Genomic DNA, 14,663 nt, shown 5'->3' on the forward strand with positions numbered 1-14,663 from the left:
TGGACGTAACTTTCTGGAGGTAACCATTAATATCGTTCACATGACCGTGGAGCCCTTTAAGACCCATCAGCTGGTTTGTGATTCTTTGTGACAGAGATCCTACTGTGGTATCCTTGATATCTCTGCAATAAAAGAAAACATTCATGTCACATCTTTATCACGATTGTATTTGCAGAAATATTCTCAAAATACCAAGTTCTAGATCTACATACTATTTTTTTTTTCATTAGCTGTGTGCTGGAACAATAATACATGTATATGAGAATGGCAAAAATGCCTTCTGGGAAAGCATGTTTATAATGAAGAAATATTGTGTCGCCAAGTTAAAATAATGGTAAAATAATAATTCAATGGATTAAAATGATCACTGAGTATACTTACATAATCTTTGACAAATATCTGTTGATAAAATTACTTAATATTGTGACCACTGAAACTAAAGCCAGAGTGCCCTGTCTGAAAAAGTTTTTATCTGCACTAAATATGCTTCAATAAGCTTTCATGTCAGTTTAACAAATTCAAGAGAAGAGACATGGCTCTTCACAACAAACTTAAATTTCCTTCACACAAGGAAACTGTGTCAAGTTTGGAAAAATCTTGCCCAGTGGCTCTGGAGAAGACAAGAATGTAAAATTAGAGACAAATGTAACTTGACACTTCAGTTCCATATTGGTTTTTTGGTTTCAGTTAATAGTTGTGTATCACTTGCTTTTTGAATCTAGATGTGAACCAAATAAATTTAATCTAGATTCTTATCACACCTTAAAAGATGTTCCACGCCTACTTCTTCTGCCTCCTCGGCCCCAATCTCACTGGGCACGTGGTCAAAGGTCTTACTAGTGGGGGTCCCATCCTGCAACACACAGAAAAAAAGGAGTACTTTTTACTCTATAACTGAAAGTAAGTTTAATAGCTTGGAAAATATACATCGTCTACATTTCCGTCATTACTGACCCTTATGTTAAGAAAAACATAACCATGTGTGCAACTGAAACTATTGGACTAAGGCTTAATTCCATGATGGTTAATTCTAGACTTTGAACTTTATATCAGAGTCCACATTCTGAAGATCTCTTGAAAAATGCACACACTTTTCATAACAGAACATCAGGTAACAAATCAAATGAACTTACATCATGGACTTCCTCTACAGCTATGTATGCCTCAGTCGGCAGACCTAGGTCTTTTGGTTTGGCATCAATGACAACTAATACCTGCAAATAGAGATGGAATTTACTTTAACTTAGCATAAAACAGATCACCAACACTTCATGAGAATGCATGCAGCAGTAGATTTATTTTGTTGACCAGTTTCAACCAGAAACGGTCATCATCAGAAGATGAGATGATGACAACTGTCCCTAGTTGAAACCAGTCAACAAAATAAATCTATTGCTGCATTCTAACAAAGTGTTGGTGATCTGTTTTATGTCTTTAAGTTTACAACTTTAAATACTGACCCTCTTGAATACTGTTTGGTATCCACACGTGGGAATCTTCCACATTTTCAACCTTTAATTGGTATTGGTTTCTAGCTTTTCTTTGTTTTTTAACTTAGGATAAAATAATCATTCCCATTTCTTAATGACATTTTCTGAATTCTTTTTGAAAATGTCAGTTAAACTGAATGTCAGTGAATGACTAGGCAATATGCCTAAGGAATAAAACACACTTGATGCTTCTTTTATAAACAAGAGGCCCATGGGCCACAGCGCTCACCTGAGTAACTTTGGCCTTGCTGTTTTTCACCTGATTTCTCTCCCCCCCCCCCCCCCCCCCCCCGTAGTACTTATTGTGGCCCAGCCCTATCCCCAGGGGTCATGGTTTGAACAATTGGAATCTACACTACCCCAGGATGCTTCCAAGTAAGTTTCAGCTTATCTGGCCCTGTGGTTCTTGAGAAGAAGATTTTTAAAGATTTTTCCTATATATTTCAATGTAAAACTTGGATTCCCTATTGTGGCCCCGCCCTACCCCCAGGGGTCATGATTTGAACAATTTAGAATCTACACTACCCCAGGATGCTTCCACATAAGTTTCATCTTTTCTGGCCCAGTGGTTCTTGAGAAGAAGATTTTTAAAGATTTTTCCTATATATTTCAATGTAAAACTTGGATTCCCTATTGTGGCCCCGCCCTACCCCCAGGGGCCATGATTTGAACAATTTAGAATCTACACTACCCCAGCATGCTTCCACATAAGTTTCATCTTTTCTGGCACAGTGGTTCTTGAGAAGAAGATTTTTTAATGACCCCACCCAATTTTTGTATTTTCTTGATTATCTCCCCTTTGAAGGGGACTTGGCCCTTCATTTTAACAATTTAAACTCCCCTTCACCCAAGGTTGCTTTGTACCAAGTTTGGTTAAAATTGGCCCAGTGGTTCTTGAGAAGAAGTGGAAAATGTGAAAAGTTTACGGACGGACAGACGGACGGACGACGGACATCGGGTGATCAGAAAAGCTCACTTGAGCTTTCAGCTCAGGTGAGCTAAAAAGGTAAGACTAAGACTTAAGTCTTGGTTAATCATAATCTCATGCTTCAAAAACACGTATAAAAAAAATCAAGCAATTAATGGTAAATTCTTCTAATTCACATTTAACAGAATCAAATTACAACAAAAGACTTTTGCTATGTAATTTTTTTGTGAAAGAGACAAATGGTTCTTGTAAATAAGTACAAATTGTCTTGCATAGTAATTAAGTCAACTTTTGAACACCAAATGGACAATAAACGAAATACTTACAGAATTTGGACAGTACCGTCTCAGAAGTTCATTGATGGCGACATCATTTTGGTGAAGCTTTGGGCCTGTATGATACCATCCCACAATTCTCTCACGGGCTGAAAAAACAAAACTGCAGATGAAATAATGTTTTCAATAAAATATAATTGCATATAGGTCTTCTCTAAATTCTTGAACAACCATACACAGTACAAGATTTCATAGGCTCCTGTTAAGGGCCGTCAGAGGGAAGGTGATATACTTTGAAAAGTGTAAACTCAACAACACTAGCCTGTGTTGCCACTTTATGTATTTTGAGATCTACCTTCTACAACTTCAGTTCATGGATATAACTTCTAACATGCAAAAAATTCAGTAACTCAATTCATGCATACAAGTTCTGCAACGCAAGAATTCAGTAACTGGATGATAATTCTACAACCATTACAGATATCAGTGAAATTTGTGTATTTTTGTGCTACATCAATTGCAAGAAATCAAATACCATGAAGGTGACCTAACTCAATGCAATATGCTTCATTACTTGATGAAAGGCAGGGGAGACAAATAGAATTTTGTAGTACTTCCCTTGGACAGGTTTCTATTGTAAAATTACTTGTTCTACCAAAAACTATGCTTGTCCAACCTTTTTCTTAAATATCATCATTAAATTATTTCTCAACTGAGATACCACACTGGGAAAATAATCAAAAATTTACAGATAATGGCACAATTTTGCTTTAAATTCAATGTACCGGAAGTTTTTATGATTTCGGGGGCGTATTATGCACTGAAATCAAGTATACCTGGAAATAACAATCTTTCAGTTCAAGTGTTACTTAAACTATACAATTCAATGATTGTTCCAATTATAACATATGGATCTGAAATATGGATTACAGACTATAAATTAGATATTAAATCTTCAGAATGTTTTCCATTTGAAAAAATTCAAAATCATATTCTCAAAGATATTCTAGGTGTACATAGAAAAGCATCAAATTTAGCAGTCAATGCTGAACTAGGTTCTTATCCACTTTACTATTCATGTTATGAAAACATGTTTAAATATTATATAAGATTAAGGAATATGGAATCAAATACCACATATAATAATGCACTTTTAGTATCACCTTTCAAAGAGGACAAAGAGTTAGCTCTGAAAAAGGGTTATACTTCATGGCAAAGCAAAATTTTCAATCTTCAACAAAAACTAAACTTGACTTCTTTAAATATTTCCCATAAGGATTTGAGGTTTAAGTTAAATAAAACTTTTGTTGATATGACCTTTGAACAATTGAGCAAAATCTCATCTTCTAACTCAGGAAAACTTTATTTTTATAGTAAAATCTTAAACTGCACTGGTTATAAATTGCAGGATTACTTAAAGTTTCCTTTAAAAAAGCATGAAAGATCACAGCTAACAAAATTAAGAATCAATGCATATTCACTATTCATTGAAACAGGTAGATACTGTAAACCAATAATCCCTAAGGAAAAACGTTTATGCTATGCTTGTAAATTATTGGTTGAAAATGAAAAACATTTTATACTTTACTGTCCTGTGTATGACAATCTTCGATTTCAATATTGTGATATTTTTGATGATAAATTATACTATGGTACTGATCCCATTAAAGAAATTGTTAACCCATGTGAATATAACACTACAAAACGTTTATGTATCTACTTAGATAAATGCTTTATGCTGAGGAAACAATGCCAAGGTCTATAAGGAACTGTGTAAAAATGAACTGCATGCAATTATAACATTCTTCTCTTTTTTTTTCTGTTACATGTATCTGTCATTTGATTTCTTATTTTGACTGTATGCCAACATGGTGATGTCAATAAACTGAATTGAATTGAATTGAATTTGTTAACTTTGATCTTACAAAGGTTGATCCTTTACATTGGGCCACCCCCAAGGTTCTGAGAAAAAAAGTATCGACCTATACCCTGTACATTAGGTACTGCTAATTTCTATGACTTTTCTGTGAAAATAACCTTTAATCTACTTTTATTGCTTTGAAGCACAGGAGGTACTTGTAAACATGATCTTGCGTCTACAATGCAATACCCTTAAATGATAATTTTATTATCACTTTTTAAATATAATCTTGATTTTAATCTCTACCCTTCAAGAGAGCTCTCTTTATATATCTATAAATGGGTAAAGAATGCGTCAGGGTTTAATTTTTAATGTAATTTTTTAAACAGGAACATGTAGATGAAGTGGTTAGATATTAAAAATAAAGAAAATTATTAAAAAATAAATAAATAAATAAAGAGATGGTTGCAATGTATCATAGATGCACAATCATGTCCCCAAGTACATGTACCTGTAGTCTGAAGAGTCAAACTCTTTGAACCTGTTTAACTACTCTTACCATTTACTTTTTTGAACATCCCGTACATGTTTTCCAAATAGTCATGGTCCAAAAACCACACAGTTTTATCTTTGTCATCTTCATCAAAGGGAACTAGAAATAAATAAATCAATTTATTATATAGCTAATAAATAGTCTATAATAAAAAAACTACTAAAAATCTAGAGAATTTTAGCATTCAATATCTTGGCGTTTTATTGAACGCTGAGTTTGTATTACGTTTGTGAGTATGCCCGAAACATTCCTAATACGAACGTTCAATATCTAACGCCCTGTTGTAAACTAAAAATGTAGTCTGGTCAACACCTCAAAGGCAAATTTATGATAGGTAGTGGCAGCTAGGTAAGATGTGTTTATTTTCATACAAAATTGAAATTATTAATTAATAATTTAGTACATATTAGCCTCCATAAAACCTCAGTAAGCAAAGCATAACCCTTGGTAGGGTAGTTGGAATGATGTGATATTGAACGCTTACAGGACAGACGTTACTATAAATACCGATAATGAAAAGTTCTTATTAATTTGAGTTATTCAATTGAAATAATTAACATAAATCAATGGGAGATGTTTTAGCTATATAATAAAGGAGTTATTGAACTTATATTGGTAAATATTGGAACTCGTTGGCCGTACAAATGCACTCTCAACTTGTGCATTTGTACAGCCAACTCGTGCCAATATTCACCAATATAAGAACAGGCAACTTGTTTCGTATACGGGGCACCCCTACTTATTTTTATCACATTCGTATATGGGACACCCCTACTTATTTTTATCACAAGGTACCTAACTCAATTTCAAGCACCCCCATTTCAAGCTTGTATTTTGTTCATATATCACTCATTAACTTACTTTAAAATCATATCGTTCACTTCGAGAGACTTTTTTCTTGTCCAATAAATCCTTTCAGCTTCCGGTTGGGGATACTTCCAAGTATTCAATTCTGAGGTCTCTGGATTTATCCTTCATTTATAACCTCAACTGGAAATTTGTATCCCATCTAAAGTCTTAACATGTATCGAGGTAATTTTCAAGGAATAAATGAGTGGTTTACAATAAAGAGGCTTGACCAGAGACGTCTGAAAGGATTTATTTGACAAGAAAAAAGTCTCTCGAAGCGAACAATATAATTTTAAAGTATGTTAATAATTGATATATGAACAAAATACGAGCTTGAAGCGGGGGTGCCTGAAATTGAGTTAGGTACCTTGTGGTAAAAATAAGTAGGGGTACCCCGTATACGAAACAAGTGCCTGTAAATATAAGTTCAATAACCCTATAAAACTATACCGTTTAAAAATTTTTTTTTTCACTCAAACGAGGAAGTATGTGACTTGGAAAACAAACTCAACCGGGTTTTAATTAACGTGCTTTTAAAATATTTTAAAACTTTCTCACGATCTCAGAACAAATAGATTATTATAACCTGCAAAGCTGTTTGAAACATCCAGAACCCCTTGTCTGTTTGCGCCTAACAATACACCAACGACTCTCTTTGCATTTCCAACCTTTCCCATACGATTAAAATGGTCTACCACACTGAGAAGAACTAAAGGATGGACAACAACTTTAGAAATTTTGTTCGGATCGCTGACAGGCATTTTGAACGTGAGCTATAGAAGTACTTTTAATATTTTGTCACGCCGGTGACTCGTCAACTTTTCGCAAAATGAAAGCAGAACAACTTCCGGTGTGAATATTATTGGGCACATCTGCATATAATACTTATATCAAAATTTGTGATAATTTTTCTAACATTTTGAATTAAAATATATTTAGTTCATCACAATTTTTTCTAATATATTGTTTTACTGTTGCTAAAATTTTGGACTATTTTTTTATGAACAACGTTAAAACGGAAGTTGTTATTCGTCCTCAATTGTTGACAGCTGCTAAGCAATGAATTTTTAACGTGGTTTTGTCTTTTATACTATTTTTGATAAAAATGCAGAATTGTTATAGTTCAAATCGTATTCCGAGGGAAAACATGCATGATCAAGATGAACGACTGACTAAAAAGCATATAGAAACCCTAGGGTTTGTCAAAGAAATAGCAGAAGAGAACAAAGTGTTGAAGCAGAAAATTGAAGAATATGAGGTATTTTGATACACAACTTTAAATATTCCTATTTATCGTCCTTTAATTTCTTTTATCAGACAATATCATTTAACATTTATCATACAATAGGGCACACCTATCGGAGAGTCTTTTTTTTTTTGCATTTTATCTCAAAATACATACATGTCATATGTAATTTCTTTGATATCTTTGATAAGAACTGTCAAGTTCAGCTAGTATATTGATATGGCAACAAAATCAAAGGGGTAGACTTCACTTTACCAGTCCAAGTCCATAAGATCTGCTCGCTTATCGCACTGTCGTAAGGTAGATTAGAGTTAGTCTCACATTCATCCCAGAGATTAGGGTTAGTCCTCATACACTACTTGACTGATTAGGGTTAGTCCTTGCACACTATTTGACTGATTAGGGTCAGTCTAGCATCTGCCCGGGAGCTTTGGGTTAGTCCTCGCATACCACCAGAGAGATTAGGGTTAGTGTCTTGTTTTTTAGATTAATAAATAAATTCAATATTGCCTCTGTATTTTTTTCAAGATCTTTCAGCTTCAGCGACATCTGCTTGGTTTGTTTACAATTGAAAAAATGGCTAAGTACGAATCAAAGAAACGACACTAAGCATGTGCAGCATGCACTTCATTGACAATTATTTTTGCCAATTTTTAACTGAATAAACAACAAATTTATTGATCAGAATGTTTTTACAGAAGAGGTAGAAAACTTTGTTTAAAAACAAAGTTTTAAACTAAATCTTTAACTGTAGAATTCAATTTGGGGGGTAAAAAAGGCCCCATACCTCATACTTTTTTATTTTTTTGATCTGACTCGCACAATCTCATATATATAGAAGTCACCTATGGCGACACTATATTTTGGCATGATTTTCTGGGGACAGGTAAAGTTAAGTCATTCCAATCAAAGTCTGTGAGGGATTTAACATTACAAAAATGGCTGACTTCCAAAAAGGATATCCATAATTATTCATGATATTCCATTGCCTGCTGTAATGAGGTAAAACATTTCTGGAACAAATTATATGTCACACTCTCATAATCTCTAAAATAACAACTACAGCTTCATTTCGCTCTTGACAACAATGGCTAAAATTTAATTTTCCAGTGTAAATTATGTCATACAAGTTTGTTCCCATGCAGTTGTAATGTATCCTAGCTGGCTAAATCTGGTTTGGAAATGAGGAAACTTAAAAGTTCAGTGAACAGTTAAGTTTATTTGATGACTTTAATGTGGTTGAAGTGCTCATGTGGGATAGATAGATTATAAAATATTTTGTTCTTATTGTCATTCAGATTGATTACACACATACAATTATTTTGTTAATGTGTCGTTACTGCATGCATCTGTACTATTATGTCAAATTTAATCTCTGCTCTTAGTGGGTTAAGTGTAGATTTCTATGTGGGCCTTTAATTTATCATACAATTTTCTGTCATTTTCCTAAACAATGTTGAGGACAAATATAAAATTGGATTAACATTCTATCATTAAGAAATGATAGAATTTCTTGATTAGATACCCTTCCTAATAAAACATGTCTCTAGAATTGAGAAGAGCTTAAGGTGCATTTTTTTATCTTGTCTATCATATTTTCTTTCTTCTTGCTATTTGGCCCCATGATTAGACGACATAGAAAAAAATGCTACAGGACTAGAGTGGGGTGTAGGTGTAGGGCAGGTTAAATCATTAAAGGTCAGTGGCTCTTTTGACAGGACACCTTTCTAGAGTAGCTGCATGGTTATAATTTTTCTCTGGTCTCTACCAATTTCTCCCAATCTGGAGCACATTCCGACCTTTTTTTTCTTATCTTTTACTAGCTAAAGACATTAAAGTGTGCAGAGTTACATGCCCTTGCAGAAGAGAGCCAGGAGAGGATAAAGAAGATTCAGGAGCAGTACCTTAAGAGAGCTGATGAGATCAATGCTATGATGGCAGAGAAGCATAAGAATGAGGTTCTAGTATATTCATGAAAAACGGTAGAATTAAACAAATATTAAATTATTGATGATATTAACAGTAAATAAACACTAGACTTTAGACTGATTGCTTTGGATATGAAGCTGAGCATATAAAAATCTGGTAGTCAAATGCCTATTTTTTTTTTGTGTGTTCCACTGTCTATCTCCAATGTTTTGCCACAGATGATGTATGCCATTGAAGAAAAATTAGACATGGAGAAGAGGAATAATGATGAAATTGCTAGAGTAAGCTGCTAGAGTTGATTATGAAAGTTGGTAGAAATATAATAACATATATATGCATGAAAAATGATATAATTAATTATGACATTATCTATCAATTGAAACAATTTATTGAGTATTTGAAATCTGTAATCAAAAATAAATTGATTATTTAGTGTGTAAATTTCACAAACTGAATTTGACTTCTTTCAAGTTTTATGCACTACAGTTGGCTCCACTTAATCTGAAAGTCATATTGTCCAAAAAATATTACACATTTCAGTGCAGACAAATAAATCAGAAGCCCAGTTTTACAGACATCGTATTAAAATTTAGTGTTTTATATTTGTTGTAGTATATTTCCTTTTGTTTGCTCACGTCTTTAGCCAATGGCCTGAGCTTTTCAGCTGATTAAAACTTGTCAATTGTCCATCTGTCTGTCTGTCCTCTGTTGACTTTTCACATTTTTAGCTCTTCTGAGCCCAAAGGCCTGCAGTTGTGTACACTTTTTGGAATGTGGTCCATATCAGATGTGTCACGGAGTGTCTTTGGGCAAAGGGTTTTCATTTGTATTATAAATTGGGATTTGGCCCTTAAAACAAGGAGAAATTAGTTGGGGAAATGTAGAAAAAAAAAATAGTGGTTGCTTAAAAAATCTTCTCATGAACCATGGGGCAAATTATATCCAAATATACACATAAGAATGAGGATACATTACCAGATTAAAAATTGTTCAAGGCATCACCCTTGTATCTCAGAACCTCATGTTAACTTAGTTGTAGGTCAGTTGACCTATTTTTTAGCTCACCTGAGCCAAAGGCTTAAGTAAGCTTTTCTAATCAAAGGGTGTATGGCGTCCAAGTGTCATATGTCATGTGTTGTCTGTCATCTGTAAACTTTTCAAATTTTCGACTTCTCAAGAATCACTGGGCCAATTTCAACCAAACTTGCCACAAAGCATCCTTGGGTAAAGATGATTCAAGTTTTATCAAATGAAAGACCATGTCTTCTTTCAAGGGGAGATAATTAAGAATTAATTAAGATAATCATACCTAGTTAATTGATGCATCTTAAGGCTTCAGAGTATTTCAGCAAAACAGTATGTCTCAGTGACCTTCTTTTGGAATTTAATGTTTCAGATACTAAGAAGCTTAGAATCATTAAACTTTGTCATTTGATGCATCTTGGGCCCTCAGAGTGTATCAACCAAAAAGTAGTTTACAGTGATCTACTTATGACATTTTAAGGCTACATCTAAATATTTCTGATAATAAAAGGCTTAGACTTTGTCAGTTGATGCATCTCAAGTTCTTAGAGTATGTGAACCAAAGAGTAGGTCACGGTGACCGACTTTTGGAATTTCACAGCTATATCTAAATATTTTGGATAATAAGAGGCATAGAGTTATTGACAGTTGTCAAACTTTGTCAGTTGATGCATCTTGGGTTCTCAGGGTTTGTCAATGAAAAAATAGGTCACAGTGACCTTTTTTGGAATTTCATAGTGATATCTCAATATTTAGGCTACTAAGAGGCTTAGAATCATCAAACTTTGTCAGTTGATGCTTCTTAGGTTCTAGAGGTGTGTCAGTTTAAAAAAATAGGTCATGGTTACCTACTTTCTGAATTTAACGGCTTATCATTATAAATATTGTGTCTAGGGTCACGAAACCTAAATTGTTCATGGATTTTGTGCCCTGGGATGTGTCAATTCAAAAGTAGGTCAAAGTGTACATTTTGAATTTTATTAACATTCATTGTCAATTCTTATTAATCTGGATACTAACAGGCCAAGGATCATCAAACCTTATCAGTCAATTTGTCTTGGGGCCTCGGGATTGACCCAAAAGTAGGTCACAGTGACAAAGTTATACAATTTATAAGTAGAGCAATTCTAGGCCCTTAGGTCTCTTGTTGATGTCTTCTCCAGAACTATGGGGCCAGTTGAGATCAAACTTGGCACAAAACATCCTTGGGTGTAGGGAATTCAATTTTGTTCAAATAAAAGGCCACTCTCTTTTTAAGGAAGTGGAAATCATTACAAAAATCATGAAAATAAGAGTGTGGTCTTCTCAAGAAACACTGAACTAGGAGAGACTAAACTTTCAAATCATGGCTTGCAGGGGTTATGATGGGACTACAGGAGGGTGTCAGATTTTTATATTGGAATGTATAGGATTTTTTTTTTTTTTTTTTTTGAATTTTCATCTTAGGAATGGGGGTGGGGGGTGGGGGATACAATTAGTCATATAGATATATAAACTTCTAAAGGGAGTGAAAATTCTTCAAATTAGTTAAAATCTTTGTCCACAAAGCTAGGGCAGGGTCAAGGATTTAGGATATATGTATAGGAAAATATAGGAAAAAAATCTTCAGTCATTTTACCATATGTCCGTTTTTTTTTTTTTTTTTTTTTTACGATGATCTATTTTTCACATTTTTAATTTTCAAAAAATAAAACATGCAGAAATTCTGTTGGTTATTGTGTGCCATACAAACACTACCATTTTTCTAAAAAAAAAATTTAAATTGTAAAAAAAATTAAAAATGTACAAATCTACCCTTTTTCGCAAAATTTCAAACACGTGAAAAAAAAAAAATGGATATACAGTATTGACATGTGTGTATCCCTTTTTAGTGTATATTCAAACTTGGTCAAATAAATCATGGTCACCATGCTAGGGTGGTGCCACAGTAGGAGGTCAAAGGTTTACACAAAAATATATAAACTTGTGCAAAAAACAACAAGATCACAATTTGTATGTTCAACATCAAGCCTCAATATAAAAATTGCAGAATTTGTAGAATTTCATAAGTTGATGACAAAAATAAGGATTCATTCCTCTACATAATTGTTTGCGAGAAAGGTAAGATTTCTCAAGTGAGCATTGTGGTCAATGGGTCTCTTTATTTTTTTTTAATTTAGCTCAAGGCTCGGATTCAGGAACTGGAGAAAATTAACAAAGAACTTCTTAGTAAATTGAATAAGATGTCAGAGTCTGATGAAAAATTCAATGTGAGTATCTGTATGTAATCTCTTTAATAGTATATCATGATCAAAGTTCTTACTTATTAAAATTTAACTAAGAAATACTTAACATTTTGATATGACTTTACATTTAATAAATGCTGCTCATTATATATCCTCTCAAAGGCTTTGTTCTCATGGAGACACTTAACTGTAGCATAATGGAACAGACCAGGGTTCATATAGTCAAGGCTGATTTAGAGTGTAATAAAATACAGTACGTAACTCAGATATTTTTATGCCCCCGTCCTGAAATGGCCCGGGCATAAAGTGTTACTGTGTTCCATCATTCTGTCTTCAAAGACTTTCTGTTCATTATCTCAGCAACAGTTGCACACATTCAACTGGATATGGATATGTCATGGGAATACGCAGGTCAAGTTTGAATTTGGTCTGATGATTTTTGACAAGTTATCCCTCTTGAACTTAAAAAAAAGAAGAAGAAATTTTCAGTTTCCACTCTCTAACTTTTGTAGAAATGTATGTATAAGGTTGAATTTTATATGCAGGTATTTTACCAGAAAATGGAGTCAAGTTAGAATTTGGTGATGGTCTGATGATTTTTGACAGAGTTATCCCTCTTGAAATGAGGAAAAAATAAGAAATTTTCAGTTTCTGCTCTCTAACTTTTGTAGGGAAGTATGTATAAGGTTGAAATTGCATATGCAGGTATTTTACCAGAAAATACAGGTCAAGTTCGAATTTGGTCATGGTCCGATGATTTTTGACAGAGTTTTCCCTCTTGAAATGAGGAAAAAATAAGAAATTTTTAGTTTCTGCTCTCTAACTTTTGTAGGGATGTATGAAAAGGTTGAAATTGCATATGCAGGTATTTTACCAGAAAGTAAAGGTCAAGTTCAAATACAATTTTCAAACTAAATATTGCATTTGAAATTTTGCTTGCTTTCAGGGGTATTCGTGGCAATAACAACACATCTATTTTTTTTAAAAAAACATATTCAATTTTCTTGACCAATATTTCAAATTCAGCAGTATTCAGCAAAGAAACACTCACGTATAATTATATTTACACAATTTTCTGATTGATTTTAGATCCTTCAAATGAAACTGGATGAAGAATCTAGGAATTCAAGAGACCTGAGAACTGAAAACAATACTCTGAGGGAAGCTATAGAGGCTTTAGAACAAAAGAATCTCTACCTCTTAAACCACAACGAGTCAGAACAACTTGCCAGGAGAAATAAAGAACTGAAACAAGAAATTCAAGAGCTAGTTCAAAAGAACACAGAACTGAACTACCGTATCAGCCACCTGGAAAAGGAAGCAAGTGACAGCAAGATGGACGAAGAAAAAGTCAAACTCATTGAAAATCTCAAAGTGAAAATTACACAAATGCAGACAGAAAGAGGAATTGCCAACGAAAGAGAACGACATTTTGAAAAAATGATTAAACAACTGCAAAATGAAGTGGAAACGTCAAAAGAACAGCTTGTCCAAACAGCATTATCAAAACAGAAACTCTTTGAGGAATACCAAAAAGTTTTGAAGGAGTTAGAAAAACTCAAAAAACAGTATGCAATAGATAGCCACCAGAAAACATTTAAAGACTTTGTTCAGTTAAAGAGACAACTGAATACAGTGAAAAATGAAAATGAGGACCTTAAACAGAAAGCCAAAGGGACAGGTAGTCTGCCAACTCTAAAAGATGAAGCTGTTACCAGTAAAAACAATAGTCATTTAGGTAGGCCATCTTCACTGAAGGCAGTAACTAATGGCCGAAGGTGATCATCCCTATCTGTTAGCCCTGAATGAAATGCCAGTTGTTTCCATTTACCATGTAGATAGGAAATGGGTATTTTTTCCCCCCTTGCCCTTTGATATTCATTCCACTTCATGACTTCTAATCAATATCTCTTATGAAAAGTAAGCTAGCAGATTAAATGCAGGTAGAATGTTACCTGATTTTATACTAATTGTTTAACTGACATTTTGAAAATGTCTAAGCCATCATTCTCCTCTGTTTGTTGCAGCTGTTGTGTTAATTCAGTTAAACACAGCTATGCACATACAAGTTAGAAGGTGTAGATCATATTACTCATATGTACTTTTATATACAGATTTAGAACAGCAAAAATGAAGTCTCTTATGATTTTACAGTTATTGTTAAAATAACATTTTGTCTCAGTATTCACCTTCTACCATCATATTTTGAAGAATTTTTTATTTCCCAACTGTAAGACTTCAAATTGTCAAATTATTATGGAAATATTTTCATTAGTGATATTTC

The 14,663-nt window shown here is 33.6% G+C and overlaps 2 protein-coding genes across 2 annotated transcripts in view; one reads left to right on the forward strand and one right to left on the reverse strand.

The window, feature by feature from the left end:
* The window catches only part of LOC133172273 (26S proteasome non-ATPase regulatory subunit 7-like), a 7,435-nt gene extending 645 nt beyond the window's left edge, over positions 1-6,790 (reverse strand). The window contains exons 1-6 of the mRNA XM_061307128.1: positions 6,543-6,790; positions 5,114-5,206; positions 2,745-2,842; positions 1,134-1,214; positions 762-853; positions 1-122 (exon numbers count right to left, since the gene is read on the reverse strand). The exon at positions 1-122 is cut by the window's left edge and continues 645 nt beyond it. Coding sequence (XP_061163112.1) covers positions 1-122; positions 762-853; positions 1,134-1,214; positions 2,745-2,842; positions 5,114-5,206; positions 6,543-6,717 — 661 coding nt within the window. The 5' untranslated portion in view covers positions 6,718-6,790. The remainder of the gene's footprint in view (positions 123-761; positions 854-1,133; positions 1,215-2,744; positions 2,843-5,113; positions 5,207-6,542) is intronic.
* Positions 6,791-6,996: 206 nt separating this feature from the next.
* LOC133206016 (leucine zipper protein 1-like) lies at positions 6,997-14,340 on the forward strand. Its single transcript, XM_061341920.1, has 5 exons — positions 6,997-7,214; positions 9,026-9,160; positions 9,350-9,412; positions 12,314-12,403; positions 13,469-14,340. Exons 1-5 carry the CDS (start codon positions 7,062-7,064, stop codon positions 14,159-14,161), a joined length of 1,134 nt encoding a protein of 377 aa, XP_061197904.1. The 5' UTR covers positions 6,997-7,061; the 3' UTR covers positions 14,162-14,340.
* Positions 14,341-14,663: the final 323 nt, after the last annotated feature.

The sequence above is a fragment of the Saccostrea echinata genome, unplaced genomic scaffold (genome assembly GCF_033153115.1).
Source record: "Saccostrea echinata isolate AGI-Se365-2 ecotype Australia unplaced genomic scaffold, CSIRO_AGI_Sech_v1 ptg000054l, whole genome shotgun sequence".
NCBI lineage: Eukaryota > Metazoa > Mollusca > Bivalvia > Ostreida > Ostreidae > Saccostrea > Saccostrea echinata.